At 38.8% G+C, this 27,792-nt stretch overlaps 1 protein-coding gene across 1 annotated transcript in view; it reads left to right on the forward strand.

The window, feature by feature from the left end:
• The window catches only part of Crb1 (crumbs cell polarity complex component 1), a 140,608-nt gene that overhangs the window by 15,863 nt on the left and 96,953 nt on the right, over nucleotides 1–27,792 (forward strand). Inside the window, exons 5-6 of the mRNA XM_005073446.2 lie at nucleotides 2,123–2,262; nucleotides 9,122–9,304. Coding sequence (XP_005073503.1) covers nucleotides 2,123–2,262; nucleotides 9,122–9,304 — 323 coding nt within the window. The remainder of the gene's footprint in view (nucleotides 1–2,122; nucleotides 2,263–9,121; nucleotides 9,305–27,792) is intronic.

Genomic DNA, 27,792 nt, shown 5'->3' on the forward strand with positions numbered 1-27,792 from the left:
AATCTAATTTCAAAATGACTAAAACTCAAAATGAATGTAATGAAAGGCATGTGTGTTTCAAATACATCCATAAGTTATTTAATAAGATAATGAGATTTTAAATAGAGCAGTGAGATTGAACCTTTCTTTTCAAAAATATGAAACACAATTTTAAATCATACTCTATGTCTTGATTTGGCTATTTCTTGCAACAAAGTAATGAACCTGTTGTGGGAGTCTATACTCCTGGCAACAGCTAACCGGACACCACAGAGATGGGGAGATTAGAATGACTGAAACTTCCAAGGGAATGGAAACTCTCTGCAGTGTGCACTGTTCTCTCTAGAATGCATCAAGGCAGACATCACAACGGTTTGGGTTCACAGGATGGAAACTTGTACCTTCTGTTCTCTTATAGTAAAGGTGTCATGACTCATTCCATCATTTACTGTGATATCTCCTAATACCTAATTTTCGTGAGGACCAACCAATGTGGTTTCAGTTCATTTTAAACAGTAAATCCTGTGGGAAGTTCGATGTTTTCATATCAAAGGAACTTCCAAACTTAGTGATGCTCCTTTAATATAGGACATGTGTCTCTGCTGTCCCACACAGAGTAAATTATTATTTTTAACAGCTTATTTAGGGTTATATTTCAGGTGGCATACTTTTTCTTTTATTTATTTATTCTTAGTTAAGTGTATGTATATGTGTGTTGAGAGAATGTGCACATGGGTGCAGGTATTTAAGGAGGTCAGAGATGTCACATTCCCTGAAGCTGGAGTTATGGGCAGGCGTGAGCCACCTGATGTAGGTACTGAGAATCAAACTCCAGACCTTTGGAAGAGCAGTACATGCTCTAAACCACTGAACTATCTCTCCAGCCTTCTTTCTTCTTCTTCTTCTTCTTCTTCTTCTTCTTCTTCTTCTTCTTCTTCTTCTTCTTCTTCTTCTTCTTCTTCTGCTGCTTCTTCTTCTTCTTCTTCTGCTTCTTCTTGTTATTATTATTATCATTATTATTATTGTGTGTGTGCGTGTGTGTGCGTGTGAGTGTGTGTGTAAGTGTGTGTGAGTGTGTGTGTGTGTGTGTGTTAGGGTAGTTGCCTGTGTCACTGGACACATGTGGAGATCTGGGAACGACAACTCCATGAAGCTGATTTTCTCCTTCTACATTATGTGGGTTTGGGAATTGAACTCAGGACCCCAGGCTTGCACAGCTAGAGACTTCATGTATTGGGTCACCTATCTGGCCCTATTTTTTTTATTATTTTCAATTAAGCAAAAACCCTGAATAGATTTTTCATAACTATTTGAGACTATGTCCCTTGCAATCTGCCATTTCTAGCTCCTTAAATGATCCAATATCTACACCGGTGATAAATATACGCAGTCACAGGGGATGGTTTATAAGTGTTCTATGGTTGGAGCATCCCCTCTAAACACCCTTTCTATTTCACCTAAGTGTGCAGATCCACTTTAATTTTCATAACACTAAATCCTTGAGGAGACATCACCTAAATTAAGAGTTTCCTTAAGTAGAAATTCAACAACTCACCCCATCAGATTGAATTTTGTCACTGTGAGGTAGTTTTAGCCAATGAATTTTTAGAACTAGAGAAACTAAAATATTCATGGGATCAAAAAGCAACAACCACTATAATCACAATATACTTAAGAGTGCTTCTAATGAGTAAAAAAATAGATTTTATAATAACCTTATTTGGTGCAAATCATTACCTGCTAACTTCAAAAATACTAATAATTCTATTTACTATATCATTTAGTAGTAACCTAGTACCCTGAATGAGATGTATATATATATGAAATATATATTATATATATCTATATATTTAATCATCACTATGATCTTATGACTTGTCTTCAATTTACGCTTGATTAAACTGCCTTCCAAATAATGTTGCATGAAGCTTTACTGTTGTTTTTTTTTTTAATCAATAATGATAAGCTGTTGTTATGGAAACACGTAACCATTCAGGTCCACAGAGATAATTCCATGGTGCTTTTGAGGTAAGTATGAAGGCTATGCCATTGGGGTCAGGATGATGGACAAATAGAGACAGAATAAAGAGGTTTGGTTTCAAGATGACCAAGAGTTGACATGAAATTTTCATTTACTATCTAGCTACCACTGTGACTGCACAAGGAGTGGATTCACAGGGACACACTGTGAGACCTTGATGCCTCTTTGTTGGTCAAAGCCCTGTCACAATAATGCTACCTGTGAAGACACTGTTAGCAGCTACATTTGTCACTGCTGGCCTGGTAAGTGACAGATATTTTATAATTTTTTCTTTTTACTTAGATTACAAACAAAATGCTTATAAAATTAAAGTAAAAAGTCTTTCTATCACAGGTATTAAGCCAACACTTTACTTAGTTTATTTATTGAGTTGCATTCTTCATTGCCCATACAATATTATACTGTTATACACTGTGTAAGACAAGTGACCACAGCACCAATGACGAGAATCCTCTAAGTTCAGAAACACAGCAGTGGAAGGTTGAATTCCACATAGCTTTCATGAAAAAAAAAGGCTGGGGAGTGGTGGCACATGCCTTTAATCAAGCAGATCTCTGCGAGTTTGAGGCCAGCATGGTCTCTAGAGCTAGTTCCAGGACAGCCAGAGCTATACTAACTCTGCCTCAAAAATAAAAAATTATTAATCTGTAGTTGCAAAGCAATCATTATAATAACATCTAGTTAAGCAATATTTGTTGTTTAGGGAATATTTACTGACACTTTTGCTCAAAAAAACAAGTTTTGAATTCGCTGGTTTGTAAATGAATAGGCAATATTTGTTCTCATCTGGTCATAATTGTTCTATCACATACTGATTTAAAAACAAAATAAAAATATCATCCTATATTCTCATCATAAGAAATCCAATGTGGCCGGGCACTGGTGGTACACGCCTTTAATCCCAACACTTGACAGGCAGAGGTAGGCAGATTTCTGTATGTTCCAGGCCAGCCTGGTCTACCGAGTGAGTTCCAGGACAGGCTCCAAAACAATACAGAAAAACCCTGTCTCAAAAAACAAAAAAAGAAAAATAAAAAAATTAGAAAATCAATGTGAATGAAACATTTCCAAGGATCTGGGAATCAAAAGGGCATACATAATTCTGATAGAGATACAGTATGCAAAAAATACAAGTTTTGGTACATTAAGATGCTAAAATGAAATTATATTAAAGGGAACATTTCCATTTGGAATGTATGGCTGAACACATATCATGAATGGATTCACTGACTAGGAGATTTTGGACAAGTATCTTAGCTACTCTTCAGACTGATTTTTCACTTATAAAAGAAAGGTATAGATAATGCTGTCTATCTCCTTGAGCTCTTTAAAAAATATTCCAGTAATAAATATAAAGATCATAGCCTAGCTTAAAACATAGAAAACTCAATAAACACTAACTAGTTAGTAAAATTAGAGGTTGATCATTCAATGCCTTGACTAGCACCAAACAGCATACTACTTATTTTAGTAAGGAAGTGAGGAGGGAAGGAAGAAGATAAAGGAAAGAAGTAAGAAATATGGCAGGCACACATAGAAAGGACCCTGTCCTGTTGTGTAACTTTGGGTGACTGTTCAAGACCATTTGCCTATGTTGACTAGTGTCAGTGAGATGAGGATAGGGAAAATGGCAGCCAGATTTCAGAGATATTTGTCTACCTTACAAATTATCACTCAGGGAAGCTATATACTATGTATGTATACATAGTTACATACTATGTAATTATGGTGGTGGGAAAGAAAATGGCACTATTAGGGGACATGGTCTTGCTGGAGTAGGAGGAGCCTTGTTGGAGGAAGTGTGTCATTGTGGAGGCAGGCTTTAAGGTCTCATGTATGTTCAAGTCATGCCGAGTGAAATAGACCATATCCTGTTGCCTGCAAGATGTAGGACTCTCAGCGAACTCTCTAGTACCACGTCGGCCTGCACATCGTCACGTCCTACTACGATGATAATGCACTGAATCTCTGAACTGTAAGCACGTCACCCCAATGAAATGTTTTCCTGTCTAAGAATTGTCTTAGTCACGGTGTCTTTTCACAGCAATGGAAAATCTAACTAAGACGTTTTAGTTTACAAAGAGTTCTCTTACAGCTTAGAGGAAGCTGGCTGAGTGAGATAAAACTGAAGATGCAAGAGATTTTTAAACAGGACCGAATCCCTTGCCATTACTAAGACAATAGTTGTAGGATGTGGAGTAGACAATGGGTCGTTGTGAAGATTAGAATATGAAATGTCCCCCACAGCAAAACTTAGGGGGAGACTTCAGAAGGGGGGCACAAGAAGCAGCACTTCTTACCTTTAATCCTTACCACCACATGTTCTTACCACCCCTAACTGGTAAGACACTTTCCCCATGCCTTTTGGAGGGACTAGAAGCCTCTGAAACTAGGATCCAAAATGACTCCTTCCTCTCTTCTTTTGTTCCTGTATTTTCATCACAGCTATGAAGAAGTAACTAGCACAGCGACCAAGAGGGTCATGTAGGAAATAAATGACATGGGAGATTTAGTATAGTAAGAATCTGGGTTTCTATCTGAGGTCACTTTGTGGATGGTGAGTTACCCTCCATAGAAAAGTAAGGATGTTTGTATACCCTGTGCTCACTGTTGTATATAAGATTTAATGCTACAAGCTATTTTATAAGCAAGAAAGGACTGTAAAACCAGTTGGCAAGCATCGCTGCTGCATTTGTCTAGAGTCCTTATATCAGAAGTAAATAATCTTAAGAAGTATCCTTCTACTGAAATGTTTATCACAGAAGTTTTCCTGAAACTCAAATGTGATTGGATATGTGTTAAAAAACAAAAAAAAAACAAAAATCACAACCCCAGAGAATCTGATTTGGTATTATGTTGCTTCTTTGTACAGAGATTTATAGAGAAACTTGTTAAAAATATTGACTGTGGTCTTGACTGAAGGAATCTATTTATATCCGGTTAAAGGGAACAGCAACTAAAATTCCCCCAGAGCCTTGGTGGTGTGGACAGGACTGGCAAACACATAAATCAGGCCTTCCCCCACACTCCCCATTGAATGAGATAATGCATGAGCCGGAAAAGCAGGGAAGGATTTATTAGACTTCTAAATCTCTTCTAACCTGGCTGATGTGTGAGTCTTGGGTCTTAGAGCACAAAGAATATTACAAACAGCCTATGTTTTTTTAAAAGTTCACTGTAGCAAACAAATCCTGATACATGGCAGCTGTGAAACTGTGAAAACTGTTATTTAGTAACAGTTTATAAGTCTGTAAGCATGAAGTGGAAGTATTTTAAAAGTAGGCATTCTCAGCGAAGAGATTCCAAGGGTTTTGGGTGGAGGTCTCCACTAAGAACTGTGAGGTCTCTATTAGACATGTTTCTTAGTTCCTTTATCCAATGCTTGAGTTTCTACTTCAGATTGTTGAGAAAGGCCCCAAGTGTTACATGAAATAAATACATTAGACTCTGGTGCAAGAGGATTTATATTGTGGCTTTTATTTGAAATAGGATCTGTTCAGGTTTTCACTAGAGTTACAAAATAAACAATAATATTGGATTCTTATTCCTGGTTCATTAGTAGTCAATTCTTTAGTTATGCACTGATGAGTTATAATTTAAGTTGTTGTCATTTTAGCCATTAATTAGTAGTATTTATTCTCACACAGTCATTGATTGAAGGTCAACTAATAAAGAATTGCTGGGGAGTAGAGTATTGAATAAAATACACATAGTCCTGTTTATATAGACCAACAATCTGCTGAGGCAGTCAACTATATGTGCAAATAAACATATCTTTCAAAGTTGTCAAAAGAGTAATGGAAGAAAAAGACTGAAGAACATGACAGAGAATCAAGGGATCTTACTGTGCTGTGTTCTGAACAAGAAAGAACAGTAAACTCAGGTAAAGTCTGAAAATACAGGAAGAGTTGGCCAAGCAATCGCTTGGAAGAGAATTTCCCAGAAGGGAAGGGAGCCTTGTTGAGGCTATGGGTATAGCATCCCCAGGGAGGAAGTGGGAGAAGGAATGTTGGGATGGAAACAGCCCACATACTGAGGGAGTACATGGGCCATATTAAGGATCTTGAAATTTATCCTATATGAAAACAGTAAGCCATTGATATTATTTTAAAGTGAAAAAGCACTATGGTTTGATTTTCAACTTTTAGACTTAGGAAAAAATATGTTTCTCAGTGAACTTAAGTTGACATTATAGATGTCACTTGTGTTGTAGGATTGTGTCCCTTGAAGGACTCCATATATTTGGCTCACCAGCTTACAAAGTTCCTGATGCTATTTCAGTAGGGACCAACATCATATCCGTGTTCCGCTAAATTTATATTTTAGGATTAGCACTCCACACAGCACAAGTAAATAAGAAAATCCTCCTAATGGATAAAACAGGAAAATGATATAAGACATTTTGGGGATCAAATATACTAAACTAGGTGGTAACTAGGGAAAATGTAACTCAAACAACGTATTTTGAAAAACTTATACTGTGAGAGAAAATACTCAATAGGCGTTCAGATCCACTTGTGGGTGGCATGTCAATTGTGCAGATACCTTTGTGGCATCTGTCAGCTTTGGCTACAAGGATAAAAGTGCATAATATCTAACACAGAAGTTCCATTTTCAGGCCTCAACTCCTGGGCACCACATTTTAAAACGTGTTAAACCTGTAAATGAAGGCATATACTGGGCATATACTGAGGCAAATCCCCACTTTTTGGACACCTAATGGTGTCCCCAAAGAGTTAGATGTGCCTTAGGAACTTAAACAGGGGGTAAACAATGCAAGCCATGAAAAGGCACATGCGATAGGATCCCTCATGTGAAAGAAACCCTATCCACACACAACAAAGCTATATTTTATAGGTATACATGTGTCTAAAGACACTGAAGTAAACTGCATAAGGAAATTTCTTTTGTGTTTGCTATTTTAGTTTCTTATAAAGTCGTAAGCCATTTATTTTTAAATCCTTGGCCTTAATAAAATGACCTACCTGGATCCAGGAAGAAATAAGATAATCTACTTCTGTGTGTTGGGTGATAACTGTGACCTTTCTCTGACCTTTAAACCCCTAGGGTTTCTATTGCTGTCATGAAACATCATGACTAAAACAACCTGGGGAGAAAAGGGTTTATTAGGCTTACACTTCTACATCTAGTTTGCCATTGAAGGAAGTCAGGGCAAGAACTCAGCAGGGCAGGAACCAGGAGGCAGGAACTAATGCAGAGGCCATGGTGGAATGCTGCTTACTGGCTTGTTCACCTTTCTGATGACTTTAGCTTGTGTCAAGTTGACATAAAACTAGCCAGAACAAATTGACCCCTTGTCAACTTGACATACAAGCCTATCACTATTAAGCCATACATTTCCTTTCCTGTTCATCCCCAAGATCACACTTTAATATCAACACAACAATATAAAACATTTTACAAACCTAAAAAATGCCACAGGCTTGCAAATTCAAATACTTTAAAAGGCCATTCTCTTATAAAATAGCCAAAACTTCTTTTCAAAACCAACATCACTTTTAATATCAAAATTCACTCAACTGTTGGTTTCTATAAAATTAAAATAAGTTAAATACTCTTATTACAAAAGAGAAGAATCAGGGCATAGTCACAATCATGTTAAAGCAAAATAAACCTCCAGTGGGGTAAATAATTCATTGTCCAGTATTTGGGATCCACTCATAATTTTTTCTGGGCTCCTCCAAAGGGCTTGGGTCACTTCTCTGGCTCTGCTCACTGCAAAACACACACTGCCTCCTAGGCTCTGGCTGGCTTCACTCCACACATGCTGCTACCCTTGATTGCTATTCCGTGGTATTGACATCTCCAAAATGCTGGGATCTGCTGCAGCTGTGCTGTACTCTCACCATTAGCCTCTCCTGGGCTTTGTTTGGGTACTCCAACCCTGCCACATAGTGCCAAACAGAATCTGTTCTCTATGACCCTCCATCCTTCAAACCCAGTACCAACTTCGTGACTCTGATACCACCAAGTTTGATTGCAGGCATAGAGTATAATACTGGTCACCTCTGGAGCACAGCCTAAATGTGTTGACTCTAAGGGAACTCTTCTCAGAAAATTTCACCTCTATGATGCTGGTCTCTTGTTATTCACCGCCAATTCCTCAGTTCCAGCTGACCAGCATCAGTTGTCCCAGTAAAGCAAAATTTGATTTCAGATTCTTAATTCGAAATAGCAAACAACCCTTGTAGAGTCATTAAGAGACTTGCAAACTTCCCTCTGAAACTTCACAAGACAGGTTCTATTGTCTGCATTTCTCTCAATACTCTTATCTCCCAAGTGGGCACAGAACATCCCACCAAGCTTTGAACACTAAACAGCCCAAAGTCCACAGTTCTTTCGTAATCTTCCCCAAAACAATGTGGTCAGATCTGTCACAGAGATCCCACACTATACTGGTACCAATTACTATCTTAGTTACTCTGACCTTTAAGGAGCACCTTAAGGTTTCTAATGCTGGATGAAACACCATGACCAAAGCTAGTTGGAGATAAAAGGATTTGTTTGGCTTACACATCCACATCTAGTCCATCAATGATGGAAGACAGGGCAGGAACCTGGAGGCAGGAGCTGATACAGAGGTCATGGCGGAGTATTACTTACTTTCTTGCTCCTCCTCCCTCTCTGATGACTCTAGCTTCTGTCAGGTTGATCTGGCCAGCACAGTGACTTCCGGTTGTCTATGTGGATGCTGCTGACTTTTCAAATATTCTCTTTAAAAAAGCTTCATTTTTAAAATGATTATTTGCTAAATTGGTATAACTGGTTTTCCATTTCATGCAGTGTTCAAATTAAATCACACTAATCTTGAAATTCCATTTTACTTCAAGCCTAACTAATGACACCTTTCTAAAACTATTGGCCAAAGCCATACATCTTCTAGAATTTATTATGTATCCCTTTCCACTGCTACTAGAATCTGTTTCCATGTAGCATCCTTTCATCTGCTTCCCCTGCTAGATTTTTGAGGGTGGGCATCTTGCTAATTGGCACCAGCACAGTGGTCAGCCTCGTCTCAGACACATGCCTGGCATTTCCCAAGCTTTGGCTCAGCAGTTTCTCTGAACTTTCATCCTGCAGGATACACAGGTGCCCTGTGTGAGACAGACATAAATGAATGCAGTAGCAACCCCTGCCAATTTGAGGGTGAGTGTGTGGAACTGTCCTCAGAGGATCTGTATGGACACATTGCTGGCCTGCCTTCCTCCTTCAGCTACGTTGGAGCCTCAGGCTACGTTTGTATTTGTCAGCCTGGATTCACAGGTGAGGAGAATGAAATCGGAAATGACTCCTGTGCTTGATGGCAGAGAATGGATATAACTAAATGGCTAATTAGAAGACCTGCACTGGGTAAACTCTGGTGCCATGGCACAAAGGGTCCCCCTTGTGGGCATGGAAAATATCTTGGATCACATGTAACACTGAACTCATAGGGGAAATGTAAAAGATGGGGATGGAAATGAATAAAATAGGAACTATTTTACTGAGAATTAATCCATTTCAAATCCTTCACTCTAGAAGTGACTGGATTTGAAAATGTCTTCATGGTTTATTCATATTTGCGAGCAAAGTTATAGTTACGTACATGTACATGAAGAACAATTATGTAGTTTCAAATAATCTTGTTCAACTGTCTTCAGCTAATGTCAGTTCACTCATCAAACTTCAATGGGTGCTCCTCCTTTGGAAGCACCTTCTCTAAACCCCAAGGACCCTGTCTGTCTATTTCCACTGAAAATAGGTATTTGGGTCTAATGCGAATTCTGAAACTTTCAGAACTTCTGAAACAGTCTCTCAAATTGTTAATAAGTAGTGACTTACCCACTGCTACTAGATACCAAAGAGAAAGATAATAACAAGCTAGACTTCTACCCCATCTTTTTCTCCATAGACTAAATGTGTGCTTCAGGAAATACTTTAGCTGCTGTTGAGGATGTCTAGGAAAAGCTAATGATGAATAAAAATCAATGAGGTCCACTTACACCCAGGTTTCCCTTGATTTTACTATTTCATATTTGAAGATGGTGGACTCTGGTTTGTGATAACGCTTTTGTCAGGTTGCTTAAGAAGTTTTGTCTGGTGTCAGCATCAGGATATATTCCCCAATTGGTTTCTAAAGCACATGCTTTTACCTTAATTTTCAAAGGGTTTGAAAATAAATAGTGTGATAGATCTTATTTTCCTATCATGTTTACCTTTAGAAATCAGTATGAAGTATGAGCATGTAGATTTGTCTGCAATATATTTAAGTAGTTACCTCACCCTTTAAAATATTTCATTATCCCATTTCCATTTCATACTTTTATTTCCTTTCAAAATTATTTGATTTTGGCATATTAAGGCATTATGCAGCTATCTTGCACTTTTCTTAGAACAAAGTAGAGATTATATTTCAATAATCCCAAATAATAAATTTGGGATTACAGAAAGATTTTATAAAAGTGAGAAGTAACTGTTGTATGACATTACCAGGAAAACAACATGGCTGAACAAGATGCAGAATATTCTGGGAATGTCAGCATTGATTATTAACAAGAATGAGCATATGCATTAAAATGTCCTGTAGGCCCCCAGTTTCTGTGGTTTATTGAATTAATATTTTTAGTATGTGAATTCAAAAACTGTGTTCCCATCATCAGTCTTCTCCCCAGAGTGATTCAATAATAAAGTCATGCTTTTGCACAGCTAGCCAGTGAAGAAGGGAAGTGGAGTATGGAGTCTTTGTGGTTCCTTGGGCCACTTAGTGAATAACCCTTCTTCCTACACCTATTGGTCAAGTTCAGTCCTAAACCACACTTCACTATACAAACAATGAGAATCATTCCCTACTGTGTGTCTAAAACACAGAGAAAGCAATTTCCATGAACAAGTGTTCTCTGTGAAATGAAAGCCGGACTCTCTGTGGTGAAGTACAGGCTGGCACTCTCTACATCAGCATACCAAGTTCACTTTCAGTGCTAATTTATTTTTCTTTTCTTTCATTTTTCTTAAATTAACCCCTTTAATTAGTAGTAGTGGTTTCACATACTGTTTTAAGAAACAACAGGGAGATGCCCATGTACAATTTACCAAGTTCCCCTAAGAATCCCTTTGCATTTCCATCAGCAGTATGTGAGTGACTAATTTCCTCAAATTGCATTGGTCGTTGATTCTTGAGTAGTGTTAAAATAGTCTCTGTTCTAATGGATATCTCGTGATATCTCATGACAGTCTGAATTTCCATTTGTTTAATGACTAGTGATGTTGAATACTCTTTATGTGCTTCTTGACACAAGTTTAAGCGAAAGGGCTCCACAATTTCACCCATTTTCTTCTCAAATCATGCATCTTTTAATTCATTTCCACGTACAGACTCTAGACAATTTCAACTTTAAGTTGCACCTTATGAAGTTGTATTTAGCATTTAATTTCTTTACAAGGACTATAAATAGTACTATATTTTAAGTTCCATTTCTACATATTCGTTGCCAGTATATAAGCAGAAGGACTCCTGCATGGGTGTTTCATTTTGGGACTTGGGCTCAACATGCTTTCTTACCAGGAAACAAAGGGTACCCTGAACCTGTGCTCTGCCAAGGTTGAATAGTGCTATCTATATTAGGTGATTGTGTCTATCCAAGTTATTGCTATTTTTTTGTCAAATTTAAGCTCATATTGCTAATAGTATTGCCTTACTGTCTTTTTTAATGACTTTAGCATTTACAATGATTTCTGTTTGATTCCTATTTTCAATATTTTGCATCGTCTGGGTTTTTTTGTTCATCTCCTTATGTATTATTCAGTTTTGTTCATTTTTGTTTTTAAAAATTTTTGTTCAATTCATTTTTCTATTTTCAGTTTCATTGGTTTTTTCTCTTTATTTGAATTTTGTTTATTCTTTCTTTGAGTAATTTGCTTCTTGTCTTTTAACATGAGCAGTTAATAATAAATTAGAAATTTTAACTCTCATTACTATCCTAGCAACATCCTACATAATTACATATGTATACCTTTTCTTCTTAATTCACCCTTTCTGTATGTTTCTAAAATTTCATTTTGTCATTTGCTATTGATTTGTAGTTTTATTCATCAGAATTATAGAACACATTCTGTAATTTCAAGTATTTCAAATGTGTTCAGGTTTGTTTGACAGCACGTGGCATGCTGTATCTTAGTGCCGGTCCTTAGATGCTGGAAGACAAATGTTACTGAGTATGAATTTCCATATATATTCACTTGATCCTATTGACTGTTTTGTCCACATACTTTTTACCTTTACTGATTTCCTGACTGTACAGCTTACTACTCACTTAGAAGATAAACTTGAAGTTCCTGTTTACAATGTGTTTCTTCTTTCTGCTCTATCAAGTTTTGTTCCCTATATTTTTGAGCTCTGTTGTTTGGTGCACAGTTTAAAGTCACTGTCTCTCCATGGGAATCAATCCTTCTGCCATTTTGAAATGCCCCTTGTCTGATGTTGTGTATTTACTTTCATGCCTACTTTATGTACTATTACTATAACAGCTCCTGGGATTTTAAAACTTAAGTTTGCATGTTATATTTTTCCCTAGTCGTCTATTCTTGACCTACCTGTGCCATTTAGTTTGTAGTTCCTTGTAAACAACACATTACACAATGTATTATTGAGTTGCTTTAAAAATTTTATCCCAGCCTTGTGGTTAGTATAATTGATCATCTCACTTTTTAGTATATTAGAGACAATCTATGCTTTGTTTTCTGTTTGCTGTTTTCCTTCATGACTTTCTGTGAGTTACTTGACAAACTTTTAAGATTCTATCTTGACTTTATTTATCATGTGTTATATAAATTTGTATTAATCATTTTGTCTTCTCTTATCATTCTTCACTGCTCTGTGATGAAGTATAGAAATTATACATTCACTTAGGTCTTTTCACTCCTCTCTGGGGTATCATTGCTTTGAAGATCAGATGATGTTACAATTTTTATTTTAATCACTAATGTGATTTAGAATAATGATATTACCTACATTTTGCTCTTTATTTTTTTTCTTCCTCCTATGGCCTCAAAATTTTTCTTTGTTCATTTTTTCTGTTCATTAAAGAGTTAATGACAACTTCTTTTATCTTTGTCAGAGAAAGAATTTATTGTACCCTCATCCTAGGAGAATTTTGTTAAATATAGAATTTATTTTTAACAATTAATTTCATTTAGAATTTGAAAAGTGTGTGCTACTTTCTTCTGTACTCTTTAGTTTCTTTTTAATGTGATGCTTTTCACTTACTTTTTGAGAAAGTATTGTATTCTGACCATACTGATCCTCCCACTCCAGCTCTTCCTGGGGACCTTCCCCAACACGAACCAGCTAATATCATGCCCTGTCCCAACCCTCTTAAATCACTGAGCAAATCCATGCTACCCATATGGACATTATTATGAACTATGATCTAAAGCATGGTCGCTCTACCAGAGGCCGTACTCCTAATGAAAGTTACCTCTCTCTAATAGCAGCCATAGACTGTCACTAGTGATTCAGCAAGGGATCGGGACTCATGGACTGTTTTTGCATCAATGCTGCAATGTTAAGTGGCTTGATCTTGTGCAAGTCTTGTTCAGGTAACCACAACTCCTCTGTGTTCAGGAGGGAAACACTCCTGTCTTATCCAGGAAATAGTTTTCCGCCCCAATCCACTCTGACCTCTAACTCATAATCTTTTGTTTGCACATCTGTGATGTTCTCTAGGTGTTGGGGAAGGAGTGAGTGAAATTTATGTCCCATTTAGATGATAGTACTTCATAGATCTTTATTGTTTACACTTTAATCAGTTGTGAGTATCTGTATTAACTATCATTCATGACATAAAGAAGATTATCAGATGAGGACTGAAAACCATGCTAAACTATTGTAGAGGGAAACCTATTTTCAAGACAGTTTTTGCTGAATTTATTTAGTAGATAGTAACAGGCTCACCCCTGAGCCTGTAAATTTCCAAGATAAGAATTATTGGCCAGCGTTACCCTGCCAGACATGATTTTTCTTCTGTGAATAGGCCTCAAATCCACTCAGAAAGCAGTTGGTTACCATTATGACATGTATATCACTGTTGTACCCAATTTGCCTTATCTAGCCAGGTTGTTCAATATGACTAGCAGAGTTGGCAACAGGATGAGATTGCTGATGACTGTTCTCCCCCACAAGCCTGCATGATACCTTGCTGAACTATTAAAGCTATCTAAAGGTGGAAGCTTCCAAATCAGTACAAAGAGTGTTGTATCTTCTAACATTAAATATGTTAGAAAATACATATAGAAACCCACAATTTTATAAGCTTCCTGAAAAATATACATACATAAAATTTAAATGGAACTACTGTACATAGGGAAATAATGTTCCTCCCAGAAGTCAAATAAAAACCTAGTGCCAAATATGGAATAATTCCCCGTTTGTTGGTGAGTGTAGTCTCAGAAACCCTCCCCAAAATATAGGCTATTGTCAAGGCTCTTGGATGTACTCTATAGTTTCTAATGAGACATACTCTGCCATTGAAAGTGGTGTTTTCTGTAAGTAATACATCATTTCTTGCTGGTTTCTTTCTTTGTCTTTAGTTTAATTATTGCTTTATTTTTCCTTCTTTCTTTGGTTTTCAGAAGTTAATTCATGATGTACTTTCATGTTTCTGCATTTGAGTTTATCCTACCTTTGATATACTCAGTATGCCAACAAGTTTTTTTGCTGCTATGACAACCAGCTGTGATTAGTCATTTTCATAAGTTCATGGTTTCAGTCTATGATGACTTGATGCCATCATCTTTGGTACTATAATGAGGAAAGACAATGTGATGGATAATGTGTAGGAGAAGAGGCTGCCTTACTTTCTGGTAGCAAAGAATTAAAAGAAAGGGAATGGGAAAAGGTAGAATCCTAGTATCCTGTACAAGGCAGTGCCCCCAGTGATCAAACATAACTTCACTAGGCGCCATTCTCTAAGATTTCCTCAAAACATCCCAATGGGTCATTCTTCAGACAGGACAAATTCTGTTGTTTTTGCTAAACAACAAAGTAATCCCCCTTTTCATCTCTTTTTTATTAATCTATCAAAAGAATTATTTCTTCCATTGTTTTTTATAACCATTCAGTTTCAACTTGTGAGTACCATTTTTTCTAATAGTCAGTGATGTTCTTGTTTATCTTACACTGTTGAGCTCCCATTGATCTCTTCTGGTGCTCCTTGAATGGCTAGATTCTTCATTGGTGAGGTTAGAATGGTGTGTGTGTGTGTGTGTGTGTGTGTGTGTGTGTGTGAGAGAGAGAGAGAGAGAGAGAGAGAGAGAGAGAGAGAGAGATAAAATAGTAGGTTTCTACATGGCTTTTTCAAAGGTACTTAATGTTCATTAATTCTGTCTGTTCCTAAATAAGTGTTGTGATGAGCTTCACTGTGCCACTATAATGTGGAACACACCTCTTGATGGTGGGGGGGGTCCTCAGTGTTCCTGAAGTAGTAAAATGGATACCCATTTTCTAGTAAGATTTCTCTACCATACCGGAAACATTCTGTATCCAGGAGCCCATAGAAAGGGGGGTTGTGACTTATGGAAGCAGAGGCAGATACCCACAGCTAAACACTGAACTGAACTCCTGGAACCTAGTGACAGAGATGGAGGAGTGATGAACAAAGGGGTCAAGACCATGATGATGAAACCCACAAACAGCTGACTGGATAAGGGGGAGCTCTTGAATCCCAGACTGATGGATGAGAGGCCAACAGGGGACTGATCCAGACTCCATGAATGTAGTGCCAGGGAGGAGGCCCACAGAAATCACTGGGGCCTTGGGTAGTAGATCAGTGTTTACCATGGTTTATGAATGAGCTTTGGGAGCCCATTCCAAATAGAGGGATGCTCTCTCAGCCTGGACACATAGGGAAGGGCCTAGGTCCTGCCCTGGATTAAATGACAGACTTTAGAGATTCCCCCCAAGGAGGGCCTCACCCTCCCTGGGGAATGATGTGGGGATTGGGTGGGGAGCTGGGAGGCTGGTGGAGGGAAGGAGGAGGGGTGAGAGAGGGAGCTGGGACTGACATGTGAAGCAGTCATGTTTCTAATTTAAATAAAAACATATATAGAGGGAAAACTATCAAAAAATAAAATAAAAAACAAATGTAAAACAAACAAACAAAAAACCAAAAAAAAAAAAAAAAAAAAGAAAGGGGGGTTGTGCTGTAGCACTGGCCTGGCACATTATGGTCCCTGAATGGCTAGAGATCTTTCTTCATTGGTTGGAATGGAGTTAAAGATCCATGGTAATAAAGAGGTTTCTGTGGCTAGGTGGATATTGTGATAGAATTCTCCTTACCACTGGAAGACAGAGAACGTGAAACTGTAGCAGAGTCCCTTTTGCTGAGGTCTTCTAGGCTGAGGGATCTGATAGAGATGAGGGCATTTCACCAGTTGTTGAGGTAGAAAAAAGACACAATCTGACAAGTAGTAGAGAAAATATATTTATGTTTGCAATTCCAGATAGAATTTAATGGAAATTATAAGAACCCAAATGGCTTAATAAATTAGTATTTTATGTAAGTGCACATGCTGTGTATGAAAGTTGAAAGAGGTTCTGATAATCTGTGTTTTATTCTTGAATTATCCTTTCCAATGTGAATTTGGAACTCTTGACTTATATTTTAAGTGCTAATGATTCATTTTGGTTCCTCAAAATATCGTTATATGAATAGCTTCAACAATTTTCCAAGCTGTTTCGTAAAGAAATCCCAGGTTTAACTGTAACTCTGTCTCACCAACTCCAATTAGAATCTATTCCAATGAAGAGGAATGGCACTGGCATCTCTGGAAAGCTTCATTGTCACTTCTGAGGCTGCTTCACCCATCTGCTCTCTGTGTAGAAAGAACTGAGGTGGGCAGCAGGGGATCCTGAACATCCTGGCTTCGAACCTATAAGTGGGGCTCTTTACAAAGCACCCGATGAGAGCCACCTGGCAGTGGCTGAACACAGAGCACAGGTTCTTAGGTTCAGCTGCTTTAAGCGCACTGTTGCTAAAAATGTATTCATTTTTTATTAAAAACTAAATCCTGTGCCAATGTGAAAATCAATTCCTGTTCTTCTACCTAAGTTCAACTAAAACAGTCATATAGTATTAAACATCATCAAGAGCTTCACATAGCCATGAAGCAATGAGTCTTATGATATAGTCAATATCTCCTGGTGAAATAATGTTTCCAACAGATTTTTTCATCTGTTGACAGCATCTTAGGCTCACTGTTCTTAGAGATATTTTCTTTATCTTAAAATTCAAACTTGAGTTCTAAGTAACTTAAGTAGATTTTTTTAGTTAGGGATTCACCATGCATCCGTGGCTGGACTGAAATTTCCTATGTAACTGTGTACATCAGATAAGTCTTGAACTCACAGAGATCTACCCACTGCTACCTCCCGACTGCTGGGATTAAAGTGTGAGGCACCGCAACTAGTCCTATTGAGCAGATGTTTTATACATGTACAAAAACCCTAGATGTAAATATCAAACATTGAAGTCAAAAGTATCAAAAGTATAATCTTTTCTTTAGCGTTCTTTTTGTGTGTGTGTATGTATTGTATATTTGTGTGTGCTTGTATGTAGGATAAGTGAATAAATATGTAATTGATAGTAAAAGTGTACAACTCTAAGTGACACTCCATGGCTTCAGCAGGGGCATTCTAACTGTACAGAAGGTCACAGGGATGCGTAAAGTTTGGAACTGGGTAAGTTATTGGCTACATTGATCTAGGTGTGTTATATCTTGAGTTCACTACAATCAGGTGACTTTATTTAATGAGAGACTTGGAGATCAAATTTTGTTGCACTATCCTTATTTACTTAATAAAATGTTTCACTAGCTCTACTTACTTAATTTGCTTTGGCCTATAACATGCAAATTAACTCTATAAGCAAACTCCTGGCAGTGTGTACAAGTACCTTTCTTCTTGTGAAACTTTTATCTTTCTATGTTTTCTGCAAAAATTAGGATGGGTGTACCAACTCTTTATATACAGATTAATTTTGAAAAGCATAATTATTGAAGGGTTACTGTTGTCTATAATAATATGAAAGCAAGGGGACAGAGAAATTCAGTGTCCATGATTTAGAAAACTGAATACATTATGAGGGTAGATATATTGGTGAGATCAGATGACAGAGTCTATAAGCATGTTGTTGAGTACCTTGGCAACTTAATTGGGTGAGAATTCTTCTAATGTCTACTTAAAGCTGCTCTAGACAGGGGAAAGCTTGTGAGTAAATAATCAGCACACAGATGTCAACTCTGAGAGGCATGTGTTAACCAACGAACTTGAGAAAATACTGATTTTCAAAAACAAAAGAGTACAACCATATAAAAGCCTTCTGCAGGAAGTTCATAACTGAAGTCTCAGCCATCCACATCATCATACTGCAGGTACTGCCTTCAAGACTGAAAAGCTGAACTGTGGATGCTTTATACAATGGTTTTGTTTTATGTGACAGATGGGGTCACCCACACTTTAAAGAGCTTGAAGATAGGTGGTACTTTCGAACTACAGCAAGGTGCTTGTTAGAGTGAAAAGTTAAAGAAACTTTCCCAGGCAAATCCAAGGAGTTGTGCTTTCAGTAGGTCATACTACAAGCCCTCATTAACTAAGTTTGCTGCTCAGCAACCATCTTGACATTTCTTAACGTTGTCCTTAAGCATGCTAGTTATTTATAGAAACAGTGTTAGTGGTTCCTGTTTGACTTCAGTTCTAAAGAGCCGATGTGCAGCAACTGTTTGCTAGCAGAATCTTTTTTTCCCCAACATAACAGAGGGCACATCCTAGAGGCATAAGCTTTGCATCCTCTCTACACTACAATCTATGTAGTCATCAGATCCAATTCAAGGATAAGATTTCAAAACCTTGGAATGACCAATTCTCTTATTGTTTCATTGATAAATCTTTCCTAAAGCATGTTTTGTTAAACCTTGTGCTAGTTAGCTTTCATAGGAATACTGTTTGTGGTTCAGAGAGAGAGAGAGAGAGAGGGAGGGAGGGAGGGAGGGAGGGAGGGGGGGAGGGAGAGAGAGAGAACAAAAGAAAGAAAGAAAGAAAGAAAGAAAGAAAGAAAGAAAGGAGGTGGAAGGAAGGAAGGAAAAGAAATAATAAAAATAATCAACTTGTTATAGAAAAGGGGTATTTCAGCTTCCAGTTTGAGTGGTTTTAGTTCATGGTTGACTGGCCTTATTGTGTTGGTCCTTGGTCAAGCAGCATGTCATAGCTACAGCATTCCTTGAAACTGTTCTCCTCAGGACCAGGACATGAACAAAGTAAAAGAGGAAGATGTGTGTCCAACTCTGTAACAATTTATTTGTGTCTATGGCCAGTTCACTTAGACTTGTCTCTCTAATATGTTTACCCAGCAGGACAATTTTGGTTAGTCTTATTCTTCAGACTTCTCTACACCTATAAGCAATTTGAATGTGACTGGAGAAAAATTCTAAAGGACATACACTGAAACAAGTGTCACTTTAATGTATAACCCACAAACCACCAAGGGACTTTTGTCACCAGACCACAAATGTTTTAGAGTTCTACTTTTAAAGATGCCCTTTAGAACCCTTCACTTTAAGTTTCTAACACATCTTTCTTCTTTTTTTATCCTAAATTGATTATTGTTTCTTCTTTTTTTCCCTTGGGTTTTCAAGACAGTGCTTCTAGTGTAGTGCTTGAACTCACAGAGATCCACCTGCCTCTGCCTCCTGAGTATTGTGATTAATGATGTGGCCCACTACATGTAAACCATAGCCCGGCTTGATTATTGCTTTAATCTTACAGAAGCAAAACAACCCCCTTGGTTTCCCTCCAACAAATACATAATCACTTAATTTACTCTCTTTACACACTTGTAAGTCATCCTGTTACTGCTCTGTGAATGCTGGCAAAGCAATTAAGACTTGGAACAGAAAAATCAGGCATAGACAGAATGTGAGCACTGTGTTAATTACTCTTCCCCTTGTTGTGGCACTATACCTAATGAAATAAACTTGTGGGAAGAAAGACTTACTTTAGTTCACAGTTCATTGATATTGACTATCATGTCAGAGCAGACATGGTAACTGCTGCCTCTCTTTGTGATACCTGGAGCAGGCAGCATGGTTTGTTGCATACCCAGACTAGACAGCATAGAGAACTCCCCTGGAAATGAGTTTGGCTATGAAATCCTCAGGGCCAATTAACCAGAGAGCCTCTACTCCAAGTTAGATTCTACCTTCTAAAGCCTCTCAAAATAGTGACAAATTTAAACTTTCTGTTTAAATTTGTGAACCTGGGAGGCATTTCCTATCCAACCCATACCATGAACCACATTTATGTCAATTACTCCTGTGCTTGATTTCCACAGAACTGACACTGTATGTACTTGACAAATTTGTGTCACAACCAAGGAATGAGTTGAGGAGTTCAGTTTCAGCTAGGCAACGTACTTTTTGATCCACACAGAAGCACAAATAACCCCACAGAGTTGTTTGTTACAAAACCAACCCCAGTAGATTGTTGGGCCTAAAAAGGCCGGGACACCAGGTCTAGCAGAACTTCCTGAGCCTGGCTAGAGTTTGGCGATCTGTCATTTGGCCTATCACTTCTGCATGCATAGGAGTGACTCAGCAAAACTACCTCTGCCCAGCTTCTGCTAATATGGTGAAATATTAGCACTTCACTTCATCCTGATGTCCCCACCCACTTCCTCAACCCTATATAAGTACCTGCCTGTAGTAATAAAGAGAGAGCCTGCTTCGACAAGTCTCCCAACTCAGTGTGGTTCTCTCTGGTGACTAGGAGGAGTCTGGGTCACCGACACTCACCATCCTGTTCACTTCTGGGAAGAGATGGGCTGGACCAGCTCTCCCATAGCCCTACTTGCCCGAGGACCCGGCAGTAGACTGCCAAGGTCAACAGTAGTCAGAAATTGCATTTTGGAATTCCCAGGAAGGTTCACACGGTTGCACAAAGCCCTTGATGAAGACTGCCTCTTCTAGCAATGTATCCCTTGACCCTATATCCTCTAACAATGATACTCCATTGCAATACCCTGCTGGTTGGTATAAATCTGATTGGTAAAGGTCTATTCAATTAGACTAATGCTATTATTTAAATAAGTATGTTAGCAGATCACTATACAGCAAAATTAGGTTAACTTATAGTGTTGATTTCAACTTCACAGGACCCTCAACTAAGAAAATTAAAATCACCCAAATACTGTAGTAGGTCTTATTTCAGATAACCAGAATGTAGTCAAAAGCCAGTTTGCCCATTGGATCCACAGAATAAGGACAGTACCAGTACTTTCAGAGGCAATATGTGAGCAATCCTAACTAATAGGTTCTCTGTATCTGGGTAATACATTTCTCTGACAATGCAGTAAGCCAGATCAAGTGTATTTGAGCAAAGCAACCCCCAGGTAAGTTCTCAAGTCCCAAAGACTTGAGTTTGAAGAAGTCATGGTCCTGAACTAAAGCAGGAAGGTTATATAGTCTATAGGTAGGAGTGACGACACGTCTGCCTGAAGCTGGGTTTGTGCCCAAGTATGGTCAAAAACTGAATGCAATACATGGGGACTTGGGTTGCCAGCAACTTCAGGGGAAGAATTGCCACAGTCACCAAGAATGTAGAACTGGACTTTTTGGGTCTTTTCTTTGTTGGAGATGCTCTGAGTGGGCAGGGTTTGGAAAGGGAGAGAAAGAAAGAGACAGAGCTTCTCATACCATGCAGGAGCAAATTAGGGGTTCCAACCAAACACTAGCCTGCAAAGTAGAGTTGGTACTGTAGACGGCATGACGTCCTCATGCTCGCAGCACCAGGGAAACCAGAAGTGTTAAATACAATGGAAGGGGTTATTTAATAACTAGGTGGTCTTTGTTATCTGTTCGACCAGGCTTCACCAGAATCACCCATGCTATCATGTTTATCTCAGACTCCTGAGCATTGCTTCTCAGAGAGTAGAATCGATTCTTACGAAAGAGGTCTCCAGTACTTTGCAAAATAGTACTATTATGCTTAGCCAAGAACCTTCCTCCCTAGACCTTTACACTGTACACTGTTTCTCAGTCCAGAATCTATTCTCTATTACTATTTTTATTTGTTTGGTTTTTGTTTTGTTCTAGATAGGGTTTCTTTGTGTAGCCCTGGCTGTCCTGGAACTTGCTTGGTAGACCAGGCTGGCCTCACTGAGATCCAACTACTTCTGCCTACCAAGTGCTGGGGTTAAAGGCATGTGCCACCACCAACCAGCCAATAGAATCTATCCTTATGGAAGAGGTCACAGGTACTTTTCAAAAGGACATGCACTTTGGGAAAGAATTTCAATGTAGTCATGCCTTAAGCTTTGTTGTGATAACTGCCAAGGTTAAACTTTTTTCCAAAGTTGTACTGTGTTTACATATATCAGAAATAAACTACTCAGTGTCAGACTCTAGAAGTTTGAACCAACACTGGCTAAGTTGTGTTGAGCTGAATTTCTTCCTTGTCTCATGTAGATCGCTACCCTACCAGTGGTGGCATTTTCAGGGATGCCCCTAACACAAAGAGAGCTGCTACCCCCACACACAACACAAAGGGGAACGCTTTACTTCAGGTTAGAATTTGTTAGACTTGATTTAGCTCACTCCTGTATTGGTTTGGTTTAACTGGTGATTGAATAGTTGCAGGACCAACTTTCATATGTGCACCCAAAGTCCCTCATTAGGAGATGTGCAGTCATCATTATTAAGACACATGTGAGCTTTTAGGGGACTGTTTGCACACAAGCACAGTTGAAAAAGGAATGGTATATTCAGAAGCAATTGTAGATAGTGGCTGACCTGGGAGCATATCTTAGGATCAGCCAGCCAGATTAAAACAAGTGGTTCTGTTCCTTTAGCACATGGAGGCATGGAGGTAGATGGCAGTCTTATGGTAAATTTAAGTTGATAGCTTCATTTGCTGCTAGATTTACCTAGACAGTGTCATTATTTAGCCAGTATGCAATACTAACTCCGAAAAATGAAATGAATCTGTCCTTTCTAAATTTTCTGGGTTCTAAAGTGTTTTATCCTCTATTGCTAGAACAGTTGTTTTCCTTCCAAAGCTATGAACTCAGTGTGTTCTAGTGTCTTTAACTTTGTTTTTTGCTAATCATTTTCTATGTAGTAGGACTTTTAGACAGAAAAGGCAAATGTCAGTGAGAAAGCATTTACAGGGCCTGTGGGTATATAGCCTAAATGTAGATTGCTTGCCTACCATATGTGAGGCATTTCAAAAATTAAAATACACCAACTAAAGATAAAGTAGTAATGCATTATATTTTCCACTTTAGTAAGTTGGGTCATGTGGTAAAAGTATATTCAACCAAATGTTCTTTATTTTTTAACCTTCATTTTATTTATTCCTTGTGTCTTTCACATCATGCCTCCACATCATGTCTCCTGATCTCACCCATCTCCCTCCCCCACCCAAAGTAAAACAAAATAAAATTTAAGACAAGAAAGAGGGGAAGAAGAAAGGGAGAATCTTGACATGGAAGCTGCAGTGTGACACAGTGAGTCACACTGTAAAACCCCTTTATCAATACATTTTTACACGAAGGCATTCATCACAAAGAATCATTAGTCTGGTTTGAGGCTCTTAGTCTCTACTACACCACGGATGCTGGGCCCTCCCTGGGACTCCCCCTAGACATCCTGTTGGTTTGCTGTGGTGGAGATCTTGCAGACCTGGGTCCACAAGACTGACCCCTTCCATGCCCCCCCCATGCGCCAACAGATCACAGATGAGATGGATTTTGGGATGGGCCAACATATAACCCTGGTTCTGGGCCTGGACTGTGGCAGGATAGGTCAGTCCACCCCTGTCTTTGCCACCAGGGCCAGCTCTTCAGCAGTACCCTGGCTAGTTCACCCATTGCAGCAATGAGCAATGGGCGGGGTCATTTCTCCTGATTTCTCCACATCAGCATTGGTTCTCCCCCACAGCTACATCTTCAGGACCAGCTCTTCTATGTTACCTAGGCAAGGTATAGGGACCACTCTCCCTAGTGCTGTAGCTGGTAAGGAGCATGGACATCTCTCCTGATGCTGTTATGACCTAAGTCAGCTCTTCTGCCTGCTTCAGTCATTGATGGGTGGGGGGCATCTCTCCTCCACCCATGCTACCAAATGACAGTTGAGTAATGGGGACAGCTCTCCCATGCTCACAACGATGGGGCTGGCTTCAGAATCAGGCTGACTCAATAGGAACTTCCAGGTACCTGAGTTGCTGGATCAAATTGCTGTCATATTATATTTTAGAAGCCACAAGGATTGCTGCTGTTTCTACCAGCACGCCCTTCCCATTGAGAGTAGAGTAAACAAAACTAGTAACCCTTGAGTCCTACTCCGTCCATCAGTTTTATTCAGATTAACAAGAAGCATAATGGGAGTCTCTTGCTTCCCTCGCTGTCCCTCATCTTCAGGAATGGGGATTAGCTTGAATTAGAGTCCAGAAGACCTTACTTTGTCTACCCTAAAACCATTGCAAAAGGTGCCTTTTGATTGTTTGTTTTAAAGCCATATCTTAATAAGCATGTCATTTTTGTTGATAGAACTGTTGATCTGAGATTTAATTGTATTTCATTTATAAGCAAATAAGCCTGCTGCTGTTTCTGGATGTTTGGCCAGAGACAAGGGACACTATTAGTGCATCACATTTGAGGAAGTTCTTATTGTGTGTGAAGGTAGAGACAAGAAGATCAAAATTCAAGGCATTCTTGGCTCCATGGTCAGTGTGAGGCCAGCCTGAACTATATGATACCTTGACTAAAGGGACAGGGACATACAGCCCCTAGTACTTTGCCCACAACTTGAGAGATGTTCTCATCCTCATGAGCACATGGGGAACACTAATTAGACTCTAGGTTATCACTGATAGCAACAAAATGTGAGGTGAGAAGGTAGGTGAGGTGGCAGTAGGTGCAGCTGGAAACGGAGCTGTGGGTGGATATGATCAAAACACATGCAGGACGCTTTCAATACGCTTAAACTACTCAACAGAAGCTTCTGGGAAGTCTCAAAACTCGTGGAGACAAATGTTAACAAAGCTTTTAACGTTAGGAAAATTTTCCCCTTAGCAGTTAAAAATTTACCATGTCTTATGAAGAGTCCTTCATCCTTCTGAGCCAGATATAATTAGTTGGAGCCCAGAATTCCTGCTCCAATTATAGTTCATGCCAATTTTGATAAATTAAGTTTTCTATTCCAGTTGACACATCACAATTTGAAAAATGTGTTCTCTTTAGATCTGATTGATCCTCGGTTTTCAGGAGTGCATGCCACTTTAAGTTTCCCAGGTTTCTTTCTTCCAATCAAGAACTTAGAGATTTAGAAAGAGAAAACTCAAATAGAAAAGCCTCAAGTTAAAATGAATTTTTAAACCCCACTGAGCCATTTTTTAATTCTATGATTGTATTTTTTAATGGATTGTTTTACAGTGCGGAAGTTACTCCAGGGAACATAATTTTTATCATTTGTGCAATTAAGGCCCTTCATAGCTTATCTCTACACTTGCTGCTACCTGCTATCACTAGCTTTGAGCCAAGTGTGTATTTCTAGTTTGTAGCTTGTGACAAAAGTCATTTCACCTGTTGGTTATGTTAGTAGATCTCTTTGATGAATTAACTTCTCAAGACAAACTCATAAGACTCTTTTGAATAGAACAAAGTTATTTGTTTTTCTCCATTTTGACTTTCTTGTTGAATCTGTCTTGGGTATGAACAAGAGGAAAGAGAGACAAACAGGATTGTCCTGTGCGGGCAGACCTTTTGGGCACATGTGAAACTACTAATATTTTCCAAGCATCACACAGTGATATAATTTGGGAGATTATTTCAAGTTAAACCAAACAAAAATTTCTGCCCTCCACAAAGAAGCTTTTAGCTCAGTTTAAAACTCACAGTTTAGGTCAATGTATGCTTATTATTGAATTTTCAGGTAGCATTGTTGACATACTATAAACGAAACTGATTATTTTGCCTTTGGTTTTTTTCTTTTTGGGGTTGAGCTTTCTTTTCTTTTCTGTTCTTTTTTTTTCATTTTTTTGAGGCAGATTTTCTCTGTGTAACAGCCCTGGCTGTCCTGGAGATCCGCCTGCCTCTGCCTCCTGAGTAATGGAATTAAAGTCGTACACCACTATGCCTGGTGAACTTTTTTTTACTATTATTATTCTCTGATATATTACATTCCAACTGCAGTTTTCCCTCCCTCTTCTCCCAGTACCTCTTTCTACCTCTCTTTTTCCCCAGATCCATGACTCCTTCCAGGGACATCAACCAATCATGGCATTTCAAGCTGCAATAAGACCAGATACCTTCCCTCATATTAAGACTGGACAAGGCAACCCAGTAGGAGGAAAGGGCCCGAAAAGCAGACAAAGGAGTCATAAAGAACCCCTAATCCCACGCTTAGGAGTCCCACAAGAAAACCAAGCTACACAACTGTAACATGCATGCAGAGGGCCTGTGTTAGAGCCTTGCAGGCTCCCTGAGTATTGGGTCAGTCTCTATGAGCCCATATGGACCCTGGTTAGTTGACTCTATAGGTTTTCTTGTGTGTCCTTGGCCTCTCTGGCTCCTACATTCCTTCCCTCCCCTCTTCTGCTGGATTCCCAGGGTTCTGCCTAATGTTTTGCTGTGGGTCTCTGCATCTGTTTATATCATTTGCAGGATAAACATTCTCTAATGACAATTATCCTAGGCTCTCTGATGACAATTATCCTAGGCTCTGGTCCATGAATAGCAGAGTATCCTAATGAATCATTTCACTGACTTTTTTTTGCCAGTCATGATTGGTTCTATCGTAGGTATATGGGCAGTCCAGCCTCTGACTCCAGACAGGGTTAGGGGTGGGCTCCCTCTCATGGCAAGGGTTTCAAACTGGACCAGTCATTGGTTGGTCACTCGTACAAGTGAAGAATTCTGAGATCCAAACCTTTACTTTTTTTTTTAATAAAAGGGGACTGGAAATAAAGTCGCTTGTTAAGCCTTTGCATTTCAGCCATGTATGCTTCAGCCCCACTTTAAACGCTGGTGAAGCTCTCCATAAATGGCACCCACCCCTCTTCTGAGGCTATGCACATTCATGTCCTTTGTTTTATTTATACTTACCCCTCTCAAAATAGTGGTCCCTCTCTCCCATTGATAAAACCACGATAATACAAGTATGAGACATCCTCATCTTGCTTTTTGATCTTACTCTTTTGTATTTGGTTTTATTTCCATATAACACACATATATAAGTTTGAGCTTGCAGCTGGAGAGAAGGCTCAGTCTGATGAACTTGTTATAAGGAAGCATATTGTATATCTAATATCCAGGCAAGGCTGCTATGGTACCTTCTTTTGAAGGTAGTAACTGGTGTCAAATTTGGATCATAACAGGTTACAATCAATTTGAACAATTTTTAAAATTAACTCTGTTTTAGTTTTACGTGTATGATGTTTTGCCTGAATGAATATCTGTATACCACGTGAATGCCTGGTGCCTGTAGACGCCAGACGAGGGTGTCAGGTCAGTCTCCTAGATCTGGTGTTACACACTGTTGTGGGTGGCTGTGAATCAAATTGGGTCCTATAGAAGAGAAACCAGTTAACAGCAGAGCCATCTTTCTAGCCCTTGAACTACAATTTTTAAATAATTAAAACTATGAGAAAAATGAACAAGGCATCTTTACAAAGTAAAGGAAGGACGAAGATAGGAAGGGAGGAAGGAAGGAAGGAGAGATAGGAAATT

Source organism: Mesocricetus auratus, unplaced genomic scaffold (genome assembly GCF_017639785.1).
Source record: "Mesocricetus auratus isolate SY011 unplaced genomic scaffold, BCM_Maur_2.0 Super-Scaffold_100676, whole genome shotgun sequence".
In the NCBI taxonomy this organism is placed as follows: Eukaryota; Metazoa; Chordata; class Mammalia; order Rodentia; family Cricetidae; genus Mesocricetus; species Mesocricetus auratus.